The sequence below is a fragment of the Oenanthe melanoleuca genome, chromosome 3 (genome assembly GCF_029582105.1).
Source record: "Oenanthe melanoleuca isolate GR-GAL-2019-014 chromosome 3, OMel1.0, whole genome shotgun sequence".
In the NCBI taxonomy this organism is placed as follows: Eukaryota; Metazoa; Chordata; class Aves; order Passeriformes; family Muscicapidae; genus Oenanthe; species Oenanthe melanoleuca.
In genome coordinates this window covers 46,813,128-46,839,655 of record NC_079336.1, presented here as the reverse complement: position 1 = coordinate 46,839,655, position 26,528 = coordinate 46,813,128, and the positions used below count along the sequence as shown (strand labels likewise).

Below are 26,528 nucleotides of genomic sequence, written 5' to 3'. Positions count from 1 at the left end.
TCCTTCTATCACAGGTAGACAGGACAATAAAGCTACTTGGCTGCAGCTCTGAACATTTTATTTGTCTGGAGGGATAACCAAGCTCTTTGTTTTACAGCAGTGGCATGAGCATGCTTGGGAAACTGAACAATGGTGAAAATAGATCTTTTCTAATCAAAATCAATCCCTGTCATCCTCAGTGAAGAGGAAATTCTGACAGGATCAATGCCTTTCCAGAACACATTTTGTCTCAATGGTACAACATATATTGTCCAAAGTACATGATCTCTAATATAGTTTGATCAGCTTAAATCATATACTTTGTTTGTTTCCCAGACAAGATTGTTCTTACTGGCAATCAACAAAAAAAAAAAAAAAAAGGTGCTGGTTTAAAAGAAATTCTTTTATGTGTACCTAAGTGCATAATACTAGCTTTATATTAATGTGCCTTTACTAGTGGAATGGAATTATGTAAAAAGAGACGTTTACCCTTTGTATTATTCAATAAATAGCTGACAAGCATTGCAGTGGAAAAAAGCAACCCCTACAGAGTGCTCTATTTTCCTTCAATTAGCTGTTTTTGGTCAACTTTGGTGAAGTAGGAGTGATGCTGGGAAGGAGTGCCATTATCCAAATGGATAATACACACTTGGATAGCAGGCACATCAGGAAATTACATATGGCTGATATACTAATGGCATAAACCACCCTAAGACAGAAATGCTTAAAAAAATGGTATGTCAGTAACAGGTCTGCAATCTTACCAGTCTCACAGGACTCTCTGGCTTACTCAGGGGCACAGATCACCTTTAATTATATGGCAAACCTAAGACATCACTGTAGGGAAAACTCTATTTCCATTGACAGATGATATAACCTCATCACTTGGCCTAGAAGCAGAATTCATACAGGGATTCATAAAAAATGTTTCTGAACTAGAAAGTTATTGCCATCCCTTAGTACTGGTGGGCTGAAAATACTCAGTAACTTGTTGCACTAAAATCCAAGGAACAGCTTTCAATGTGGAGCCCAAGGCTTTATGGTTCCCGTCTGTTCAGAAGACACTTCCATTGCTCCCTCACTTCTTGTTTTCCAGAATAACAAAAAAATAGCAGTTTAGTATTTTTTTCTGTTTTTAATGATGTCTAGTGGATGTGTTGTTTTCATTTGTAGCATATGTGACGTGGCTTTTAGAAGTAATTTATTTCTGGTGGCAAGCTGCTGATGCTGCTCCCATGTTGGCTGCTAGCAATTAACACCTTCTGGTCCACTATGGACAATTTCCCACTTACTGCTTTTTAAGGTGCTAAAAGTAATCTCCACCAGCTCTACGTCCCATAGCTCCATTTCACCCACCTGAGGGTTTTCTTACTGATAGCCAAGGTTTTTCTTTTTGACCCAGAGGATAAGGGAAGTATCCCTACAAGATTTTGTTAAGCAGAATCCTCTGCTAACAAGGAGACTGAGGTGAGATAATATGTGTTAAAACCTCCTCAGAGGTGTTAGCATGGACAAATACAAGTTTTGGCTGTGAAAACAATAGGCATGAGAGGAAGCTATCTCAAGAGAAGGAACTGAGGATGTCCTGGCTACCTGTTAAATGTTTGGCAGATTTATTTTTCATCAGAAAAATCCTAGTTTAGACAAATTCTTTCACTTTTTCATGATCTATGCCTGAGTGGGATCCATGTTTTAAGGCCCATATGAAAATCTCACAAGAACAGATCACCTTCAATGCTTTTGTCACTTTCTATTTCTGTCCATGAGGACCAAGTTGCAATAATGATGAAAAGCCTTACTTACATGGACTTCACTGCTTAAAACTATTGAGTCCTATTGAGTCTACTTTTACTCCTTGAAACGTCTCTTTTTGGAGGGCTTTGGGTTTAGTTTTGCTTCTTGGGGTTTTTTTTGAGGGGGGTGTTAATTGGTTTAGTTTTGCTTTTTGGGTTTTTTTGTTTTGGTTTAGTTTCTTTCTGGGTTTTTTTTTTTTTTTTTTTTTTTTTTTTTTTTTTGTGTTGCTGTTGTTTTTCAACATGGAAATGAAGTTTTAAACACTCAGAGATTCTGACACCTGCAGGACTGTGCCTCTTTACTATCTGATGACATGTTTATTCATTGCAAGATGACAATCCTAATCTTTGTATCCATTAGAGTGAGCGCTGCGGTAAAATTATTTTGGAAAACAATCTCAGTTTACAATATAAAAATGCAGGGGCTGCTGTGGATGCTGGGCTAACTTTAGCTGCTGGAAGCTGAGCATTCACTGCAGAAGGCTTTAGTCAGGGAAAAGCTCAGGAGCTTTAATCATCTGCTAATGACGATTTTCAGAGACCAGTGCAAATTCTACCTTTTCATTATCACTCAGGGAGGATATAAGAACAGCGAGGGACAGCTAAGTCAAAAGGCATCCAGAGTAAATCAAAATTTGGAAGAATCCTCTAAAGAAAGAGGAACTCTTTATGTCTTGAGGAAATTACAGCTTTCAGTCCCACAGTGAATTCAGGGGGTTTTTGGCTACCTCAAGTGACATCTCCTTAAACAGAACATGTCTGCAAAAATCCCAAGCTTTAGGAAAGCAATAAAAGAAAAAGACAAAGGGATATATTTTTACTATGAATCAATTTATGATGGTTTAATTTCTGAAGGAGAAAGAGAATGATTTAAAAAATGTTCAGTCTTGAATAGAGTAGAAGAACTGTACTAGGAAAAAAAAGCTTTCTGATGATGTCAGCACTCAGAATCATCATTAATATTATTATGTGATTTCCATCTGTTAACGAAGCCACATGATTAGAGCTACTAGAGAAACTGCTTTAATGGAACAAACACAGATAATGGATTTGAATAGATAGACAAGGAAAAAGACAATGTCAGGCTCAGTCAGCTGGCAACATTAAATGAATGAGTAAATAAATAGGCTGTGTAGTGCTATACCATCCAGCAGGAATGTTATGCTGAATGCCTGGACCACTGCTTACATGGCTTCTGTAGCCAATTTTAATTTGGATTTTTTGGATGAAGCCATCTTTTTGGGTTTTTTTTGACAGCTCTTTTTCCAGACAATTCCATTGGTATGCTTTACATGTGCTCTAGTTATTTGTACAGTCTGTAATTAACTACAGGCTTTTTCAAACACCTTCCCCAGCCCTCTTCATTTGTCCAGCAAATATTTTCCACAAACCCCTAGCACTTTACCACTTAGTTCCCAAATCTATCTTATTGGCACAACAGATATTTCTGACAAACTTCCTTTGTTCCACCACTATATTTTAAACTGATTCAGAAAAGGTATTTATAAAATACCTTTTAAACACATATTTATATATGAGTAAAGCAGAGTGCTTGATAGCATTTTTTTAGATGTCAATATACACCAGGCATAAAACATTATTCCAAATTAGCCTCTGTAATGCACAGCAGAATGCAGTATCTATATGGGTACACCCTCTTACAAGCCAGCATTTTCAAAAAAGTAAAATCTATTTAAGAGCCCATATAGGGACTTGCCTTCCACAGTACCTAAATCAGTCCAGAGAAGGACATTTCTGGGACAGAACTTGTGAATATCTAGGTAATCCTACACTCAGAATAATTATTTTTAAACATCGTTCTCCAAAAAGCTGCTACTAATAACACATTTAAAACCTTTGGCAGAGCAAAGTATGAGGTGATGTTTCCCCCTACACAAACTGAAATACTGTGAAACACTGCCTGAGCAATCTCTCCTTATATAAGAGCCAACATTTCCTTTGCACATTGGCTTTTATCACCTCTGAAAAAAGTCAGTGGGGACCAATGTTTATAAAACTTATGTTGCAATATGCTTAAGTGCTTTGTGTTGGAGTACAGAGATATATTTTCGACTGTTCCATTTTTGCATAGAATTAAGTCCTTGCTGCTTTTAGCATTGTATCACAAGATTGTACTATGAGTGAAGAACTTAAGCTTCAGGGTTGTTCCCAAAACCTTAGAAAACGTAACATCAAAGAACGATCCAACAATCATTGTTCCTGTAAAGAAACATGAACTTTTCAGTATGCTGATAAATGTACCACAGCTAATACATGTTGTAGTTGTTATCCTCCTCTACCTCCTCTAAGTTCTACCCTCCTTATGTCAGGAGAAGACATTATATTTTTTCTCTTTTATTTAGCTTCTAGTGTATGTGTTCTGTGAAGGTGAATAAATACAATTATTACAAGAAAGAAGAGTAGCTGAGAAACGTACTTAAATGCATTCACTTCCCACACCTCATCTAGAAACGAAACCTCAAAGAAGGGAGGGATGTGCAGGAAAGGCACAACCCCCATGTTATGGATAGACTGTCAAAGAGAGGATCATTAGATAAACAGCATCAAAGCATATTATAATGCATTTCTCATTTTGAAGGTCAGGTTGGTTACACAGGCCCCATGGCAAAGCAGTGATAGGGCCACAGACCTGCTCTACCCAAACTTCCCCCCAGAGAGAGAGAGAGAGAACCCTGAAATCCCTCCCTTCATCTCCTAATTCCCAACAGCCAGAGTTTGGCTGCTGTTCCTTTCTGTCTAGTAAGTGAACTACTGAATTGCCATAATCAGCAATTAGAACTAGCAAGTTCTTCTTTGCTTGCATCTGAGCCCTTCTTAGTCTATATAAGTAAAGTATACTAGTATTTCCCAGCAAGGCAAGAACAATCAGAATTCAAAAGTACTGATGTTTATTTTATCTTTTAGGTAGCACCCTGGTCCTTGAGATCTAATCATTCATTCTTTGCTAATGAAGGTTTGTTGGTGTTTTTTTCAGTTCATCCAATACATATTTCTAGGTAATGTAAATATGGAACAAATGTTAGTGGGATATGAGTCTAAATCATATTGCTTGTTGTTGTTCTGCAAAAGCCTTTATCCCCACTGTTTTCTATAAAGCAGTTTCAGAGAGACACTTACCTTGTCTGACAGCTAGTGTTGTTGTGTAGACCAAGAACAGAAGGATATAATTGAGGAAGCTCTGGAAAACAGGTGTGTTGGCATGGAAGTCTTCTGACAGATACTTGCTTGTGAGACCAATGCCACAGATAAGGAGGGAGAGTACCTGGCCAAGTGCCACAGACAGCAAGAGATCCCTGAAAGGAATGAGAATAACAGCCATAAAGCACTCAGCCTCCTCACTAAGGAGGAAATGCTCATCCTCCTCCAGGAATCACGTTCAACATTCCTGGGACATGGAAGAAACACGATGCTTCAGTCAACGAGGGGACCTGCTGGGTATAGTCAACATAACATTTCCATTATTGCTGCTCTTATCATGAGCATAAACACTGTGCCAACGAAGTAGCTTTTATTCACATGTTAAACAACAGCAGATGGTACATCTCTACCATTCAATTTTGCATTTCACATTTCACAAAGGATAAATGATAGTTTAAATCAACCAAAACACAATACAGCTTCCTTTGACCATCCTCCTTAACAGAAAGACCCAGGAGTATAATTCAGACACAGTGGGAAACACAGTTCTTTCAGGATTTAGCAGTCAAAGAGAAAAAGAAGATAAAGGATCATGTTTCAGCATCAAGATGAATATACATTTCATCATATAAACTATTCTTTCCATCTACTACAAATATATTTATATTTTCTTTAATTTTTCCCACTGCTTACTTTCTCTTCTGCTTGATGGGAACAGGAGATTCCAATTTTCCCCTTCCTGTCTCTTTCTGGTTGTTAGGAACATACTTTCTGGTTAGGCTTTTTGCTTTAATGTGTTTTTCTTATTTTTCATCTCCAGTAGCTTCTGTATTCTACTATTACAACCCCATTCTCTTTCCCCACAGGTACCAAATAGTTTCTTCTTTTGTGCATGTTCTCTGTCTTCCTATAATTTTCTCTTCACTGCAGAAATGGCTATATCTGAAAGACTTTTTCCCTCCAAATACCTCCATCTCTTTTACTCTTCTTGTAGATTTTATTATCTAACCACACAGTCCAACTGGCTCCAAACAATCCTCCTTTTCCAAATTTTGTCACAGGACACAGGAAACACAACACAGGAAAATACAGATATTCCTGTTAAATTACCCTTAAGAGTTTTCCCATGAAGATGTGTCAGCACTCTCTTGCTGACCATGCCTGCTCTACAGCTACACCTTTCCATGCAGAAGAATGAAATGCAAAAGTGTTGGTCTGGTAGAGGAGCAAGCAAAAACAATGCCAGGGAGAGCAAAAGGGCATCCAAAGGGGACATCTAGTCTGAGCCCTGCCCACTGCTGCTGTTGCTGCCACCGGTCCCCAGAAAAGAGGGGCTGAGCTCCCTAGGGGAAGACACAAGGAGAGGAGCATGGTCTGCAATGTCTCATTTGAGCCTGGAATGAGGAAAGGGAATTAGGCAATCCTAAGGGAGCAGAGGAAGGGGGGCAGCACCTTGCTCAGCTGTAGCAGTATTTCTCTGCCAGACAGTTTAAAAAAATGTTGCTTCAAGGCTGCTTTGCTTTCCCTGACAGATTTCCCTGACCTCGGCTCTGCGTGCTTGGCAGTGATGAGCATCTGTGCTCCCACAACTTGGTAAACTCAAGTGTCAGATTTGTTTCCCTTTTTCTCATAAACAATCCTCCCACTAGTGTGTCAGGGTGTCAGTCATGGCGTGATTTAACCAGGAGACACTGGAAAGCACAGGAGGCTGGGTAGTTATGTTCAGCTAACATACCTCGCTGACAAAGAGCCTGACACACGAGTAATGAACCAACTTTACTGTGCTAAACCCTGTGCTTTGATGGGAGACTACTGGATAAGCAGCAAGTAAGACTCTGCTACTGCTACCTCCACTTTCACTTTACTCACTCTACTGTGAAACACAACCATGGGGAACACACTCAACAGTGGTGACACCCAAGACCATGATACAAATGCTACTGATCCTCAGTTCCTGCTGTTACCTGCTCTGCTGTTGACATGGAGATAGGAAATTTGAATAGTGACTGCAATCTAAATCCACATATTAATCTTGCACATTTGTTTAGAGTTCTTCATTTAGCTGGATATTGTTTTCAACATCCTTCTATAATTAAGTTTCATGCAGGGTTGTCCTCTTGCCTACTGCCATTTCTATAGCTTCATTTCATTAGTAAATTAGATGTTTGCAAATCAGTTGCCCACTTCACAGGAAATGCAGGTGTGTCTCTATCTCAGCTGCGCCTGTGAATGAAAGTTGTATTACATTTATTGTGAGACTGCACCTGCTCTGAAGAGAAGCATCTTGGATCCTACTTAGATTTCCATAAAGCTAAACACACCCTCTCTCAGGAAAGGATTCTCACAATAACATATTTCTTGCTCCCTAGGGCTGTTAGTTCTTGGGAGCCACACCAATCATTTTTTCCAGACTGGTGGGAAATTTTATGAGGTGTTACAAAAGGCGTATTTTTTAGCTCAGCTTTCTGTATTCAGGTGTGTCACCAGGCCTAACCAGTCTGTACTGACATTTGCATTAAAAATCCAACCAACGACACCTGAAAAACACCAGGTAAATTTCAAAGCTGTGCTTGATAGCTGTAGCCCTCTCTGGTATACACTTTGATTCTCTCATTACTATTTTGCAATTTCAAAAACAACCATATTTTTTCATTGTGATTCTTTGCCAAGTCATTCAACCACATCTACAAGTGGAAGTTTTCCTAAAGAGTCGATGTCTACAGCATACACCCTTACAGCCTGTCCTCAGCTTCTGTATTTCACATTTCATAAACTTATAAACAAAAAGGTAATTCAAATTTTATGGTCTTATTCCTAAAAAGTCATTGAGAATATGTCTTCTGTCAATTACAAAATATGTCCAAAAATCCACTTGCTATTGTATTATTGAAGTCATCAATGAACACAAAGGGTAGTTGGAGTTTAGTAAATGTAGATATGAACAAAAATCAAGACTGTAGGTAAAAATCAAGTTTGTAGGTTGTTGTAGAGGTTCAATCAGTATAATCTCTGCAATTTGAAAGAGCTTCGGAGTAAAAATTGTCTTTTAGACAAAAACAGAATGTAAACTACTAAACAGAAATAGAAAACTACTTTGTGGGACTCCAAGTGCAAGTAGTACCATCAATGTCACTGTCTTTCAAAACACTGACTACATAAATGATAGAGTACATACATTCTGCTTGTCTCTGATTTTTGCACACATTTGGTATTTCTAATTATGTAAGGGAACTCATTCTGAAACCAAGCTGTTGTGCTTCTCTTCATACATAAACATTTCACAGTTGATGGATAACACAGAAAGATAGAAATCTTTTATTCTTATTTCATCAGTGCAAAGAGTAGCATGCTAGATGTTTAAGGAGAACTACTTCAAGCGCCCATGAAATGCTCAGATCTGAAGCAAAGGTGATCTATTTTATAAAATTTCACTACTCCCAAGTCTGTTCATGCCCACATTAAACTCTCCTGCCATGCCCAGTAATATGCCCATTACAGAAATGAATGACAAGCAGTGGCACAGAAGATTTTGTGAAGATTTTATGACCTTCCCTTCTCTCACCACTGTAGGCTGTGACACACTAAGCATTACCATGGGAAACAGTAATGAAATGAAGAGAAAGCAAATAACAAGATCAATAAAATGCTCATTTTTCCTTGGATAAAATATTCATTTTTGCCTTGGCCAAATGGAAAAGAGCAACCCATCTCTTTCCAAACAGAAAAGTGGAAGCAAATCTTAAATTACTTGTTTAAATTGGTGACAATGTCACTGGCAACACAGAAAAATACAAGTTTTAGATAAACCTAATAACCAATGTAAGACACCTGAATTTTACAAAACATGCTGGTAACATTAACTGTATTTAATTTTTTTCCCTGCAAACGATAATCTAATAATACAAGAGTCTTAATTCCTGAGCCTTTAATTCTTGGATAAGAATAATAATATACCCAATCTTTTTTGAGAAGCAGCAGCAAGCAAACACTGCAAAGAAGATTTCAATGGCTGTGGAAAATCTACTATTTCCGTTAGACAAAGAAAAAAGATACGAACTCAGTGCTGTCATCTCCAGCACTCATAAGTATCTCCCCCAAAAATCATAATACTGTCGAAATATACAACATGTCTCCTATCTGCAACAGGAGATAGGAGTGTTCTCCTTTTCTGTGTTGCTTTTCATATGCTCCACCACTCAAAGACTGGCACAAAGGATGATTTCTCCCCTAAGCCTTTGGTCTATGGTGCTAGCTTCAGAAGCACCTTCATTCACTGAGAAAGCAACATTCATTCATATCTTGAAGAAAGGCTGTGTAGTTTGATGGCCTTTAAACAGTACACCAAAAAGAGTCTCAGTACAAAAAGCTTTATAAAAGTGAGGGTTTCTGCCTTTCAGGATCCAATTTCTCTTTAGCTGAGAGCTATTCTATTTCCCTACTTGTATTCTATTTAAATCAAAATAAAGCAATTCTTCAAAAATCCCATTTTCCCTCACTAACACCAACAGTACTTTCTCAAACCAAGTTAGAACAGGGAAAGATCTTCAGCTTGTAGTGAGACTTTGATCTCATAAATGCATAGAATCATTGAATCATTTAGGCTGGAAAAGGTCATTCAGTCCAATTGTTAACCTAGGATCAGGTGGGTATTTCGAAGTGAGAAGTAGGTCAGAATTACTCCTAAACCTCCAGGTGTCATGTTGCTAAGTGGGTTTTTCATAGCATACTAACAGAATTTTTAAAATACTTCTTCATTGTCTCTTTAGAAGTGGAGCCAGAAGACAAAGCCTCATCTTCACATTGGGAGCTATTTAATTCTGTTTAAATGTCTGGGCTGGTAGCTGCTGTGCATCGTTTTTACTTGCTCCTCCAGGCTAATGGAAATTTTTGTCACTTGACTATCTCCTTCTTTATCAGCCATGACAGAGCCAAACTTCTGAAGGCAGACATTCTCATATCAAAGAACTCTGGAGCTAGTGCTTGGTTCCTTGCACATACACACTTGTGTAATAAAGTATACTAAACAGCTAACTGCAGGTTATCCTCTAATTATATTTCAGGAATTTAAAATATTTAGCTCTGAATACTAGTTCATTCCCATATCCTCCCCTGAACACATAAACACCCTTCACAACACAAAATCAAGGCAGTGCAACTTTCAGAAAGAGCCACACAATGACAGCTGCTGTATGCTGGACATGCAGAGGGTAGCCAAGTGATTTAAACATTCAGGCCTATTTAATTGACACTAAATCCTGTTTCAAAGCAGTCTCCATGTCAGTTTAATTTAACTGCTTTCCCTCCTCTCTTTTGCACTGGCAAGTCCCCATTGCATTTTAGAGTATCTCAGATGGTAAAGAACAGAGACTACCACTACTTTTAATCTCTAGCGTGAGGTGTGTTAATCCTTCAGCATGCCACAGGCTCCAGCAGACAAGAGATTGGCCGTGTGTTTCCTGAGCCAAAACTTCCCTAGAGGAGCACATCTGCAAAGGCTGCTTTAAGGCACTGTTGGAAAGGGCCTGCAGGCAGGATCACACTTTCTCCAGGACTGTAATGACTGCCATGTGAAGTTACCACTCCAAACGTTCCAAGTGTGCAGTTAAAAAAAGGAAAAACAGATCCACTTCATTCAGAGACTGATGACTGCTATGCCATAGTGAAGCTGATGATGTCTGTCACAGCACTATGATTTTGCCAAACTTCCTCACTTGAGTGTGTTTTACTGTGTTTCTATAAAAGCGTGAGGAAAAATAAAACAAGGTCTTAAAAACTTCACATTGATTCAAAGTAAGCTGAAATTATGCCCCTACAGAAATCCAGTCATGTTTATTTAAATGCTTATAGGTGGATGTGGAATCTTATTTTAATATTCTACTTATCTGGTAGAACTGTTGATGCCTATTACCATAGAAAAAACAGGAAGAGCACATGTCAAAATCACAAATACTAGCTACCATCACCAGCATGGAATGTGACTGTTTTCACTGCAGCTGAGTTCCTAAGTTCCCACACCACCCCCCATTTGAATAGCTGCTTAATGAGGACACGGGCATTACTTCCATATTTTGTGGTTCACACTTAACACTGACACAGGCAGCTTATGAAAGAATAAATTAACAAGATTTGTTCTGGACAATCAACTGAGCTCTCAGTGAAAGCTAAAGCTGCAGATTTTTTAATAGCTTTGAAGCATATGAAGTCTCCTATTAGTCCTGCATTGCTCTGAAATTGATTGCATCTAGAGAACAAAATTCTACACTGATTTTGCATGGAAACTTGTCTTTTCTTATTTTCCCCTTATTCTGACATGCCTGTTACACAGGGGAGAAATTCTACAAGTTGGCACATGCAACCCTCCCCTCCTCTCTGCCTCTCAATAAGGTAAGGACTGCAGCAAGTATCTTCAGTTAATGCATCAAAGCTGCTGCACACTGCTTTAGAGCAATTTACAGAAGCAGTTTCAATATTCTATCATTAAATGTTCACAGCACTAAGAGCAAACACATTGCCCAACACATATACTGATAATAACATCATGGGCTGATGTGCCATAGTATTCTGCTGGTCAACTATTCCCATAGGCTACATTCTCTGCAATTGTTCTAGATGATGTCTCAAGAAAATACAGTGGATTTGTAGGTCTAAATAAAAGATATTTTTAGTATTTCTGGCAAGGAAAATATTTTCAGAATGAAGGTATCAAGCCATTGCTGAACAGTGAAATACCTAAGTCTGAATCCCAACTAAAGCCACTGACTGCTTTGTGTTAAATATTGTTAAAATACAAACAACACTAATATTAACCAACAAATCACAGAGAGAAACCCATGCAACACCAAGCCTATCCATCACTTAATTCCTACTGAGTCATTATTCTGAAATCTTTATTGCATTTAGGTGATGCACAGCCTTTGTACTGGATCTCAGCACAAAGGGTGAGTTTCCCACACAGTGAGTTGCAGGCTACCTCAAGTTCCCACTGAGGCTTGAAGGAAATTCTCCCTGCCATAAGCTGAGGGTAGGAGGGGAGCTCTGCACCTTGTTGCTCTTCATCATCCTCTCTTGCCACCTCTCCAGCAACTTGTCACTTGCACTGCAACTCTAGATCAAGCCTGTTCACTCAGCCCGGCCCAGCAGCTCATGGCAGCATCCAAGGGACAGCCCTGGGGGACAGTGAAGGGACAGCCAGACCTGGGCACGCAGCCAGCACTTCCCCAGAGCTGAAGAAGCCCCAGCAGCCACTGCCTTGGCTGAAGGACACCCTGGGCATGGGGACAGCTGCACATGTTTCTTATCCTTTGCTTTTTGGCTTTCCTAGTTGCTTTGAGGTTTTCCTATACAAGACATTAAGGTTCTAATTACTATTCAAATATGACTGGGCATGATTTTAACTTCATTTAACTGGGCTTGTCCCCTTTTGGACACATCACTTAAAATCAAGATGTAGGCACATCTAACTCAAAGCTGTGACAGATTCAGGCTCTGCTCTTTTCAGTCATAGCTTGAAGGACCAGCCCAGTTTGTTGACTTTAGATGAAAACAAAGTTGAATTACATTCAGCCAGCCTTGGGAGTTTCTGAAGCAGTTTCTTAAGATGAGTTTTTACCTAAGAACTGTCCCAATTCTTGTATATTGCCAATTTCAGCAGTTCTTGAAAATGGGTTTAATTTACCATACACTTATGCCCCAACTTCACACATATACACACAAACATGATCATAGTTATGTGTGTCCTACAACACTTTAGTAACTGGAATTTTTTAAGACTACTGTTACACAGATAAAACATACCCCTGCACCTAATAGTTAACTATGTACTGTTGAGACATCTGCTGCACTAAGTGCAAAGAAGGCACTCCTTTTTAAATTATTATTATTGAATAAGATATATGTTTAAAGATAGAAAAGGAAAGTGCAGTGACAAAACTTTGATGCTCTTATCTTGATGGAGTCCAGTGCTAAATCCTTACAAGCAAATTGGAGGCATGGGGTGTGTCTGTGTTGGTGTAATTTGCTTATAGTCATCTTCATCCTACCAGAGAGCTAACAAAGAAAATGAAACATGCCTATCCTAAAAACATGCCTAGGTTTTGAAGCCATCTGCCTTCCAATCAGCAATTTCCTGGTTCATTTTCAGGTAAAAAATCACCAGATGTGGAGCCCCAGAGGCTTTTTCTCTTTAAGAATGATGGTCTCTCCATATACAGTTCTTGGCAATTTCTCAGCTTATACTAGATAGACTGAAAATATTTCAATCTTTCTGATGAAATCAAAAGTATAATTATAGATGACCATGAGATAAAAGAATTGTATTTCAGGTTATTTTAGTCAAATAAATTGACCAAAGCTAGCTGCAGTCCATAAATTTTTATAAATTTCATTGTCTACCAAAGTATGACTAGAGAAATTAAGACATATAAATATATAAATATGTAAATATTTGATCTAGATTGGAATAACAAATGACAGAATTAATTTTTCATACAAGAGCTTACAAAACTGGTTACAAACACCAACTGCTGAACATGGTACTTTTTAAAAAGTAACTTCTGCCATCATTATCCAGAAACTAATTCAAAAGTGATATTTCCAGTCTTAGAAATAGAGTAAGAGACTCAATTATGTATTAAGAGCTAGCTGTAATTTCTCAAGCTAAAAATCCATGTGACAGCTACTGAAAATACCCCATTTTTGCCAGTGAAATTTAGGCAGTCATTGGACTGCTGATCAGTGATTTTTATCATTAAAGAATAAAGCACACAAATAGATATGGTTTTGAGATAGTTATTTATCTTTACCCTGTTCTAAATGCACCAGTCTGAGCTTTCAGATGTTGAAAGTAACGAGGATGTGGACTGACTGATGGCTCTCTGTTTCTTGTAGAAAAGGAATTCACTGTCAAATTGCATTAGCTCATCTCACTTGCACTGGTTTTTGTGCCTAAGGCTCAGGACATTATAAATACAGTGACGAATATCTTTAGATAATATGAGAAAGAGTTATAAAGTTTCAGTTCAGTTAAGATCATCATCAGCTCCCAGTTTTCTCAGAGGAGCTGAAAGCCTACAGTAATAGACCTGGATGATTCCCAGCATCAAGGAAAATAGCTCACCAGTGCCCAAAGTAGTACAACATCACTTCTTACTGCTCTCTTGCCATTACTGTACAGTGCTAATACCATTCACAGTGATGGGGTTTATGGACTCTTACAGCTATTGAGAGACAGCTGATAAAGGAGGAGATGAAAAGCATTACAGCTCCTGCTGTACTCCTGCCACTGATAAGCCAATCTTGATTGAATGGTCTGATGGAAAACAAGTTCAAATGACTCAAGATTCCTCAAGTGATAGATGCTACTGTAACTTAATTCAGTGTTGTCAGAAACACAGAAGTATGAGCTTGGAGTTCCTAGAAAATAGAATGTATGTGAGTCAGAATGATGGATGATTTCAGATTTTTCCTGATGCTCCTGAAAGTGGCAGAATTTTTTTCTGAATTTCTGTCCCCATAAAATTCGTAACTCTAAGCATATGCATATGTGAGTACTGACTGTTCATCTACAATTAGGCAGCTAAAAAAATTACAGCTTGCTTGCAAAACTGGAGGTCAAAAAAAGGCAGGTGTTAAGATTGAAGTGCAAAAAATGAATCTATGATTATCATGGAGAAATAAAGCTACTAAATCAATTATTACAAGAGGTAGAATTTTTTTCCATTTTTTAAATATCAATGCATTTGCAAAATAACAATGATTTTTCATTCTAGAGAGCACTTAATATCTATTGCAAATGATTAATTTAAAAATCAGATTTATCTGCCTGGATTCTGCAAAACCTTTTGCTTGGATAAAACTAACTACATTTAAAACTTCAGAACACAATGGTTACTTTTTTTTTCCTCTTGAAAATTGTTCCAGAATTAAAAAAAAAACCCTGCTTCTGTGGGCGGCATTTTCTCCCCAAGTAGGCATATGCAATTCCCATAAGTTTGCATCGTTTTTACAGTGAGTTTTTGCTCCATAATCTATATACTTGAAGCATGTTAAAGAAACCTTAAGAAAAATGTCCTGAAACTGGCCCCTGAACACTGGCCCCTTAATTGCACCCCTGGTACAGAAAGACAAAGGATACCCACATTAGCATTTCATCAAGGACAGCACTAAGCCACTGCACACTTTTCCAAATCTCCATCTGCTTCAAAGGAGAGATGCTCATGTGCCTGTGGCTCATTCTAACTCCAGCTCTTTAAGGCTCTGACCTTCTTTTGCTTTTTCCCATGTGTGGGTTGTATTGCTGCTACCTCATTCTGCAGCCCCTCAAGCAGGAGCAATGCTCAAAGTTGCTTGCTCATGGATATTATGACAAACACAAGGACATTAAAATTTTATGCATTTTTTTTCCCCAACAGTTCTTTAATGCATGGAGATCAGGATTTTCCCCCTTTGGGTGAGTGTCTTTCTCTATCCTACTCTTGCCTGTGAAGCCTGTATACTGAGTTTCAGGGTGACATAACTTCATTATGAAGAAACATAAAACACCCTCAATAGAACTACCACTAATCTGGTGGTTGTTACAACACAGGAGGCAGAATATGTGAGTGCAGAATAAGACCCCTGAAGCCACTTAGGCAAACTTAAAATTTAACAGTTTGGCTGCTTGACTGAGCTGGGTGTCACCCTCTAGAAGAGATGTTTGTGCTCTGGCTCTAGAGAAATTGCAGAAGCACAGCTGGGGAGTGAATTCCTGGTATGGGTCAGTAACTAACCCAGAGCTACAGTAATGAGAGGTTTCAGCAGGCAGCACACACCCTTCCTGGCCCAGCTGGATCAATTGTGAGTGCCCTGCTTGCAGAACTTGACAGGTGTTGAGTTTTATTCTGTCTGCTACAGCTCTTTTCTGAAAGCAAGGTACCTCTAAGGCATTTTGAGTTGGGAGCCCAAAACTGATTCAGCAATAACCCAGGGGTGCTCTCACAGCCTTCCTACTTCTAAGATACAGAAGGGTCTTGCAGGAAAGGAAGCACCTGGTGAAAGATGCAAAGCCAGCCTCACAGAGAGGTGAAGTGCAAGTACTTCTCCTTGCTTTTGCTGTTTGTTCAATGCACAGCAGTGGTAATCATTGCTCAGCCAAAACTGCACAAGAGGTCCAAACTTCTGCATCTGCATTCTTCTGCTTTCTGCTTATAATTCAAAAAGAAAAAAGCCATTTTAACTGGAAATTGCAACTGGAGAGAATTCAGCTCCTGCTAAATGAAAAGTCCAACAACACTAAGTTCTTCATTTTCAGGAACGAGTGTGGTGGCTCTGGTTTACTGCTCTACCCTTAGGCTCCAACATAAATCTCTCCCTTCTCTCTTCCTTTCAATTCGGTGAAACAGCACGACTGCCTCTGTCAACACTGTAAATTTACTACAGACCTGACACACAATAATGGAACAGGCTCAGCTGAAAAAACATAAGGCCACTGATCTCACTTTTCCTGTTTTATTAGAATTCAGAATTGCAAGGTGTTTGAAATAAATAAAAGTAAATAAACCGAAAGTGGTCTGGGAAGTTGCCAGCTGCAGATTTTTAGAAAGTCAAGACAGAGAAATTCCTGGCCTACAGGAACCTGCTGCAGTGCCAAATGTATGACTGAAGTCACTGATGACCTAAAGAAGGGGAATGATGAATCACTTAAATTAAAATGAAAACTGTGAAAAAAGGGGAGCTCTAAAGTCCTCTTGAAGGAAATAAACCAAGTGACATTGGCCAGAGCATTGCTCCCTGCCTTCCAGGTTGCTTTATTGCAATTTCTTCACAATAGCAGCATCTAAATTTCAGATATGCAAAAAAAGAAAAATCAAGTAAAATATTTTCTTGGTGGGTACAATTTTGCCTTGCCAGCACTGACCTGTAGAGGCAGTTGAGCAGGGCTGTAACCAGGCCACTGGGGGCGTCTCCAGTGCAGCTGATATGCCATCTCCTTCCCATATACAGAGCAACAGCATCCCAAAACACACCCTGGCCCAGGAGACCAGAGGGCTCAGAGGATCTTTTGCATCCCAGCCATATACAAGTGTGGTCATAGCCTTCAGCCAACGAGTTTATTTTCCCTCCCAGCATGATTCACATCTGTACTTACAGCACAGAGAGCAGAGGGTCAGTCTGACAGTAGAAAAGTGAGGAAAAATCAGGGATGAAATCATATCTGTGTAAGCATGACATATGAGACACTCTGCTCTAAAGGTTTAGATTGCTACTGTTAGAAAAATACATGCATAAACCTATCATTAGCATTAAAAAGATTAGGAAGTATTTCTGTGTTATTCAATAGCATTTGCTCTGAAGCAGAAATCACCCTTCTGAAAGGCATCTAAGGCTGTAGTTATGACTGAAGGGTAAAATCCCAGTCATAGCTTCCTTGCCTTTCAGAACTGAAGCTAGCCATTAAATTGGATTGCACTCTAAGGATATGCATTACGTTTTCCATTGATGGCTTTTTATTCCTCCTAGTAAGAAATAAAGCAAGTTGAGAAAAGCCAGAAATTCTCTCGTAGCTGCATAAGTGAATCAGGTGACACACCCATCATATACAGTGCACAGCTGGGCTAAGTGCTCATGTTCCTGTGGGCCATCCTGCAACATGACTGCAGATATCTTACATGTTGCTTCTGAGCAACGTGCACTGCTTAATTTATGTGTGGAAGGGATTATCTGACAAGGGCCATGCAGGGCTGTAAAGTACCTATACTACAGAGAGGCAACAAACTACCTTTTAATTTACTGCCTTCTTTTACTTATGGAATAAACTAAAAGTTAATTCAGTTTTAATTAAATTAGTTTAAGTCAAATGCTGTTTTTAAAGCCCAGTTTGAACACATGGATCATCCACACATATCTGAGCCATGACAGGGCTTGCTGTGACTTTGGAGTGAGCTTTCCTAAAGCCACTGCAGCCACCCCTGAATTTCCCCCATGAAAATTTTGCTGCAGGTCTAACATCCCAGTGGCCTGCCCAAGTGGGAACATAGAAATTCAGATAAGACTGAAAAGTTGGTGATACATGTGAAATACTGTACCATGATTTACCATACAGGATACCATTCAGCTTCTACAGATTCTGACTGAAAGGATAAGATGAACATGTCTTTACAAACAGACTGTAAATCTGCTTGCAGACAGGGCCAGGTACTTAGAGAGAAGTAACAGAATAAACTATTAGCTCTAGAAAATGTTACTCATCAACATGGACTGTTGCTCAGCCAAGGCCATGTTAAATCCCTGAACCTAGAGACAAAGAACAAAGACTTTATAGAATTACAAATAGCTTCTGTCTCTTTCTTTCTTTCTCTTTCTTTCTTCCTTTCTTCCTTCCTTCCTCTCTTTCTTTCTTCCTTCCCTCCTCTCTTTCTTTCTCTCTCTATTTCGTGAGGTATATAATATCATTAGTATCATGTTAAGGTTACATATAAATAAATTTATTAAAAAAATAATTTCAAGCTCAACTGACATGATTATGAATATGCAGGAATACTTGAGAGATATCACGGGACTAGATAAGAACAGATTAATCTTGTAATTAATTGTGTGCTTGAATTTAATTTATATGCTTTTATTATTTAGTACCTGTGTCAACCACTTAATCTGCCTGCAAATCACTTCTTTATATAATATTAATGAAACATTCTATATTGAAATTCATCAAACTATGGAAATCAGATATTAGGAAGACTCATTATATTATGAATTTATCCTTTTCTAGTTTAAAATAGTTCAAGACCTGTGGCTTCAGAAACCACTCCTTCAAGAAGAGTATTTCAGTTCAAGAAAGAGCATTCATAGCAGAATGAACAATGTCTTTTCATAGTCAGAGATCAGAATTAAAAATCCAATTTGCACTGTGGAACAAACTACAAGAAGACTTTGAGAAGGAAGAAATAACAATGATAATATTAATTTTAACACAAACCTTATACAAAGGTCAATGATTTTACAGCTCTGTACAGATGACAATCTGAGAAAATGAAGATAATACAGATTTATGCAATAAGAGACCTACAAATTTGTCTGCACTGCCTGCCCAAAACATCTCATGTCCAAAGATGGAGATGTGACTGCCTGGGGTGCTGAGGAGCTGCTGACTGAGCACAGGGAGAGATCAAATCATTGAGAAACATCAAAGTAATCACTTGTTTAATCTTTGCTGAATTGCTTGCTTAAGCTTTAGGTTGGTCTAATGAATGTTTAGGGCATTCCTGAACTACTCAGTAGGGAGAGTGCACTGCTGTATTTCAGAAGAAATATATGGAAATGAGAACAGCTGAGAAATGGCACTGTTTTGAGAAAGGGGAGAAATAGCTAAGATGAGATGAGAACAACCTGCCTACAAGGTCCTAGGGGTCACCCAGGGTCTGGCTGGGATCCATTACCTACCTTTGTCTCAACCTGTGATTTTTTTATCTTACACGGTGCCCTTGAACTGCTGAAGTGAAGGAGTGAGAGCAGCTTGGTGGGCACCTGCCTGCCAGACAAGGTCAATCCACCACAGGGATGGGGAAGATCTCCTTGCACCTCTTGTCTCACCTTGTCTACTCCTGCCTTCCCTCTGGCTGTGCCCAGCACCAGGAACATGGGAGGTGAAGCAGCAGCAACCATGCTGAGGCCATGCTCTCTGCTGAGCTTGTCTCAGACTAAAAAACCCAGCAACCCTGTACCTCCTGACCCTGTGGCAAACACCTGCAGGACTTTCTATTGTGTCTGATTATTTCTGCAGGGTCAGACAGACAAAGCACTTCAGTAATCCAGGATGGCTTGTGGGATGGGAACTATGGTCCTTGGTCCAGAGTTGCCTACTCTGCAGTGGAGATCAGGAAAAGCAGCCAGAGGTCTGTAACTGTGGGGCTTTTTCAGTACACCTTGACTCAGTTCTGCCACAGACCTCCCATGGATATATTCAGCTCTCCTTGCCTCAATTTACTCTCCACTGTTGTGTCTGTTCAGGTCAAAAAAAATCTAAGGGAAAGAAATTTTTCTCTTTCTGTACTCTAGACTCCTTTCTATATCAAATGAGCACCTACCAAATGCCTTTATATAGGAAGCAGAATGGGAATGGAGGGGCAACACAAAAATAGTCTCCACAAGAAAACCCAGTGGAAGATGCCTTCCAGTGCTGGAGGTTTCACCCCTTCTAACTCCTTGTAGGCAAGACCTTCTTATCCTGCAAAAAGTATGTTGTATTGTCTCTTTGTAGCTGCAATTTATTTTTTACCTGGGAAAGCTGAAGCCTTACATTTTTCTCTTTTCTATTTTCAGCAAACCTTTTGTTGTGTGACACCTTTTGGTTCTTTGTAATAAAAATGCTTTCATTGCCTGGATATATTGATTTTCAGTTTCCTGAAGCTTTGTGCTTTTCTTCTACAGTTTCGCTGACACAGCTTAGGCTGAACCTCACAATTCCATTCCACCCTGCTCCTGACTGAAGAAACAGTTCTCATCAAACTGGATGAAGCTCATCAGGCATTTAAAAAGTATGTCCATTTAGCTCCAGCCTCCTCTTCTCTCCATTCTTTTAATCTCTTCCATCCTCCTCCCAGTGTTGCAGGACAGAAATTGAGTAGAATTTAGATTGGTTTTGTTTCAAAAGGAAACCTCTACTTTGGTGAGCTTGTTCTGCAGACAACTGGCCTGTTACTTGGACAATGGATAATGGTTTTAAACTAAAATGGGGGACATTCAGACTAAACACTGGAACAGGTTACCCATTAAGGTGGTACCAGCTTAATCCCTGGAAACATTCCAGATCAGGCTGGATGTGGCTCTGAGCAACCTGATCTAGTTGAAGATGGCCCTGATTATTGCTGGTGGGTTGGACTAGACAGGCTTCCAACCCAAACTGTTCTATGATTCTATTCTGTGATGCAAGCATGACAGTTACAATTGTGATCTATACACACGGAATTTTATACAAAATTTCTTTTTCTAACCAATATACAGGTACTGGGGTCAGAATGTAACTTGTAGAAGAAATTTACATTGACAAAATTAAATGATGGCATGTCCAGTCTCCCTAGAGGTAAACTTGATGTATGTCTTTATTTCTTACTTCAATCAATTGAAAAAGGACACAGAGAAAAATAGATTCTTTAAAGTGAAATCTGAGTCAGGTTGAAAGTCTCAGCAGCCAAACATTTTTCTTGTCACTGTCAATACTCTGAAGAAAATGGCGATGCAGACTGCCAGGGTAAGTGCTTTTTTGTTTCATTATCAAGCAAACAAAAATTTCATATCCAAAGTATGTAAGGTTCACAATTTGAGAAGAAACTCCCACAGAAAAAAATTCTTAATACATCTGCCAACTCCAGATCTATTGCTAAAACCTAACATTTTCATATTTTTGTATCTCAGATTTCCCTGGCTACCTGCTAAGTGAATGCCCTCAAACTCACCTCACCACGCTTATTATCTCAGAACTTTTAATGTTCAATACAATATTTAATGCTTAGATCACTTTTGAGAAGAGTAAACCATCCCAGCATAGATGTTGGACAAGACAGAAGGCAACCTCCACTTGTTTTTTCTTAAAAAACTGTTTCCTTCTTAAGAAATCTATCTGAGTTTCTGAATTTTTTCCAACAAATTTCTTTTGATCCCAGTTGTAGCATTCAGGCAGCTTCACATCAAACAGCTAACTCGAGCAGCACAGGGTATTTAGAAAAATACACAGCTTGATACTTTCCATGCTATGATATAATTAAAATGGAAAGAATCCATTCATGCAATCTAACCTTGGACATCACACACCAAAATATTCTACAGAGCAACTCTAGAACTAAAATCAGCACTTCTTGCACAAAATCCTCCTTCAGAAAGACATCCAGTTTTATTTGGCTTCAGGGCATGGGAACCCATCAGATTCCTAACTAAGTTGTTTCAAGGAAAGCATATTTGAGCCTTATTTCTAGCATGAATTTTGGTAGTTTCAACTTTCTACAACCAAGTCATATTATGGCTTTTGTCAGCTACCTGCTATATGAAAAGAAGTTAAAATGGGAAAAAGAAAAAAAAAATATTCACAAACTGCAAGTTTAGCTAATAAATCAGAAGTAAAGCTCAAAATACATTGAAGAAAAATCACTTTATCAGAAGAGTTTTATGAGGGGCCAGCAGCTGGCTGACCCTGTAACCAGTTGTGCTTGGCATGACCTGGCATCCTGGCTAAGCTGCTTCTGCTTAGGAAGCTACTGCAGAATAGATTTTTGCAAACAAAGGTTTGTCCAGTGAAACTGTCTGTTACAGTGACAAGTAGCATGTTCGAAAAGAAAATTAAAGTTAACATAATTATTGCAGGTATTCATTCTATTTTTGTTTTCTCCCTTTTATATTTTATTTTGCATTAGACTAGGTTAAGGTGTGTGTAAGTTCCAACAAAAGAACATAGATATAATAAGCCATAATGTTATCAGGAATCCATGTGGCCATTTACTTTTACCTCCAGTATAAGACAGACCACAAAATTAATGAATGAATCAGAGTATGTATTTTACAAAGGTATCCAATACTGTCCACTGTTCAGCAATGGAGAGACTTGAGAGTCTTGACAAGTTGCTCCAGAGATTAATTACCTAACTACTAAAATCTGTGTCTATTATTTCAAAGAGGAATTTATGTAACATCAGCTTTCACTCTACTACTGCTTCCTGATGCTCTATTACCAATTTTTTGTTTAACACATAAAAAATTCTATCAAGTCACTTTCTAATCTTATTTGTGTTTAATTAAGCAAGCCAAGCCTTTCACTATAAAATGTTCTTACTTTTAGCACTCTTGTGGCTCTCACTTAAAACTTCTCTAGTTATCAGTATTCTTCAGCCTTTGACAATGGAATGGGACAGTATCCCAAACCCAGCCATACAACAACCAAGACCTCCTCAATATTCTCTTGCTCATATCAAAAATCTCATCATGTCTTTTGCATCACATACTCACATAAGAGATCATACCCTGCTAATTCCACACAGTGCCTCAACCTTTTCTAATACTGCTTTCTAGGACAGAGAGAACAATTCTATCAGCCTGGTCCACAGTATTTACTCCTATATATAGTCCTGTTACTTGGCCTCATACAGACTCCTGCTGCTTTCTTGCATTTTGTCCATAGCAAACAGAGGAGACCACTCTGTACAACAGCTTGTTCTGGTAACTATTACCACACCCCCTTAACTTTTTGCCATCTGCAAATTTTATGTGGAATAATTTTCTCTCTTATGTCCACCAATAATAATGTAATATAGCATGCAATTCATCATCCCCTGTGCTTTAGAAACATGTTTAGGTTTAGAAACTGCCACTATGCCAGTTTTAACACCACCTAATGTGTGTACAACCTCGATTTTGTATCATTCTACTTTCTTAATCAAAACATTGTGTATTACCAAGTTGAAAAGGCTGAGAGTTGAAACTGATGATTTCATCCCTGTCCCTAAACTAGCAACAACCTCAGAAAAGGCACAAAGTTATTTTGACAAAAAGTATTCACCATAAACCCACACTGATTAAAACTAATTACTTTAACCTTTCCTTAATATTTGATTAATCAGATGCCAGTTCTGCTGCAAAGTCAGATCAGTGCCAAGGTGACAGTGCAATGAATATTTGAATCACCTCTTTGGTCTTTAATAAACCAGTATAACAGTAAGTTATTTCCTCTTCTCCAGACCTCCTCACTGCCAGCCAGCACCAAGAGCACAGAGCACTCCTCTGGATGCAGATTGCAGGATCTTGCTCATTTCCAGGTGTCCAGCTTGTGGATTATATCTCCTTTAGCTACTGCTGCAACAGAAAGTGTTTTGTTGTTGCCATACAATACACCACCTGGATTTTTCAGAGAATTCTACTTCTTCAATTTCTCCCCTGAAGCAAAATGACCAAACAACTTCCCCCTTCCCTGCAAAGACAGCACAGCCACCTACCCCCAAGCAAAGCACAACCACTTCTGCTTTCTGCCTCTCCTAGCCTCACATGCTTCCTACAGTCCTCACCTTTTACTGCACATCAATTCCCATCTGCTCTCCTTTTCCTTCATTGGTTACACATTCCAAGTCTTTTTGTTCATTTTTTAATATAGTCATGAAAGCTCAACTGACTGGAAGGTAGAATCTTTTGGGTGTTCTTTTAAGAACTTTCTGGAAAAACTAAAAGGAAGACATGAGAAATAGCTAGAGAATATGCTCAGCCAGAGAAATCCATTCAAAAGCAAGTAATGTCAATACTGGTGGCATTTCTCAGCTCCATCAAATGTTAGGAAACTTTCAACCCCAAGAAAACTTCATTGTAGTCCAAATCAAATTTTTTTTACTGTTCTACCTCTTTCACAATTTTTCACTGTATGGACTGAATACTGTTTCCTAAAACACAATTTGCATAGGGGTGAATGCTATGCTAATCCATAGAGACTGTGTTCTATAGTTCACATTTTGAAGCTTTTCAAGATAGGTAAGAATAACTCTTTTTAAATAACTCCCCACAGCAGGTAAAGGATGTTATCACTGTGAGAAGGGTCATTAGAGTTAAAGGAGTCTAACTGATCTGTCCTGCTAATAAAAGACTCATTTTCTCTTAGCAAACTGAAGGTTTTGCACCTGGATGTGTAAAAAGTCTATACTTTTAAAAAATTTATTACAAACTGTAAAAATCATCTTTGCAGAAAGAATGAGCAAAATTAATTTTAAAATACAGCTTGAGCCATCAGAGAAGGACTTAAAAGGAAATTAACTGCTGGAAAGTTCTTGTGAGGCTCTTCATGCCATAGAATGAAATCTTGGTTTCCCTAAGATCAATAAGAGAGAGATCAATGCTGACTATCGAACCACAGGGTTTTAGCTCCTTATTATGGCCTGCATTGCCTTTTGAATTCATTGTAACAACAGCTGGATTCAAATTAAATTCATTCTCCCTATTGCTCCACTGAAATACTAGTGTGTTGCTCTTCAGTGATCCAAGGGAACAAATCTTACTGTCACTGTTAAAAATAATAGCACTTTACCAGTGAAAATGTGAGTGGGTTCTAGTTTACTTTTTCTCTAAAAATAATGGTTTCTATTTGATTTTGATAAAGAGTGTGTAGCAAAAACAAAAGCCTAATTTATATGCATTTTGCCGAGAAAGCCGCAGAATTGTAGAAATTCAAAGGGATGTCTAGATGTCATCTAGATGTCAACTTTCTGCTCTATCACACAGCAGATTAGAGCAGTCTTAGTTTTGCTTATCCTAGACTCAAAAACCTCTGTGGATGGATAATCTATAACTTCTTGAGATAACCTGTTCTTGTACTACAGTACCCTCCTGGCAAAGAATTGTTCCCTAATGTCAAGTCCACAATTTGTTCTACTGTGGCTTTTCATGTGGGAGCAATTCAATGTACCAGAACCAAATGTAAGGCCCAATGTCACAGGACACTGCTTGCCAGATCCTTCCACATAAGTGAATGGGAATTAAAAAGCACTCAGGCTGTCAAGAGAAAGTGGCTGGCTTCTAAGAGGTTTTTTCCATGATTCAGCAGTGTGTATTTAACATGAATAATGCAAAGGCCATCAGTCCATATTTCCACAATAGCCAGGTCAAAGCACTGCATCCCCCTGTCAGTGCCAGTTAAGGCTGCACTTTGGGCAGGGTGCAGGGCTGGGCTCTGTTTTTGTTCTAAAATGGCTGAAAAGGCTGGCAGCTGTTTTCTTTCACTCATATTTCCATGAGTAATACCAATTCTTTTCAAATGAGGGCAGAAGGTTACAGATGTGTCATCTTTTGAAACACAGGTGTGTATTGTGTTCCAAATAGTTCCAAATTCATAGTTTCAAATGCAACTTATATCCCACTTGCTCCACTCATGTAAATAAATGCTCTTGATGTAAGTGAATAAATATGGCCTTATTCTCTTCTTTCATGCCTCTTAGTTCAGTTTGCTGGCACGCACTAAAGGAAAGAAATAGTATGCCAAGATGTGGAAACCCATAATCTTGATAAAGAGGATGTTGTTCAGCTTCTATGGGAAGTTTAGCTGATGGAAAGAGATGAGAAAAAAGCTTCTTTATTCCCACTTTTTTTTTTTTTAAGAACTGTGCCCACTACATGGGTATACAAGACTAGCTGTAAAGAGTGAAAAAAATGGAAAAATAGCAAGGAGATGAAGCAAAGCATGGCCATGCAACTCTTATAAAGCTATCATTTAGAATGTAATTAGAATTATTTGTATTTCTGATTTCAGCAATCCCAGGAAGTAAACTTCCCCTCCTAACATTCTCAGCTTTTTGAAAGGCTACATAAACATGCAAAGAATGTGTCACTGCATTCTTCCCCAGGCATTACTCTATTTTGTCCTCCATTTGTACTAAGTGTGCTTATCTGGTCAGACCCAAGCTGAACTATAACCACAAAACCAGATATGCTTGCAGGGAAACTTAAATAAATACTAAAGTTTTATTTCTCTTAGGAAAAGGTGCTGAAAATGAAGCCAACAAACATAATGAAAGGGTATAAAAATGGATGTGATAAAAGGGGGACTCAGTCATCTGTGCTTCATCACTTTCAGGAAAAATCTCCAGTACTAGGTGAGGATGAAGT

General features: G+C 38.6%; 1 protein-coding gene across 1 annotated transcript in view; it reads right to left on the bottom strand.

Annotated features, from left to right (window-relative positions):
- Positions 1 to 26,528, bottom strand: part of SLC35F1 (solute carrier family 35 member F1) — a 220,878-nt gene that overhangs the window by 90,115 nt on the left and 104,235 nt on the right. The window contains exon 2 of the mRNA XM_056488595.1: positions 4,911 to 5,086. Within this exon, the coding sequence (XP_056344570.1) occupies positions 4,911 to 5,086 (176 nt within the window). The remainder of the gene's footprint in view (positions 1 to 4,910; positions 5,087 to 26,528) is intronic.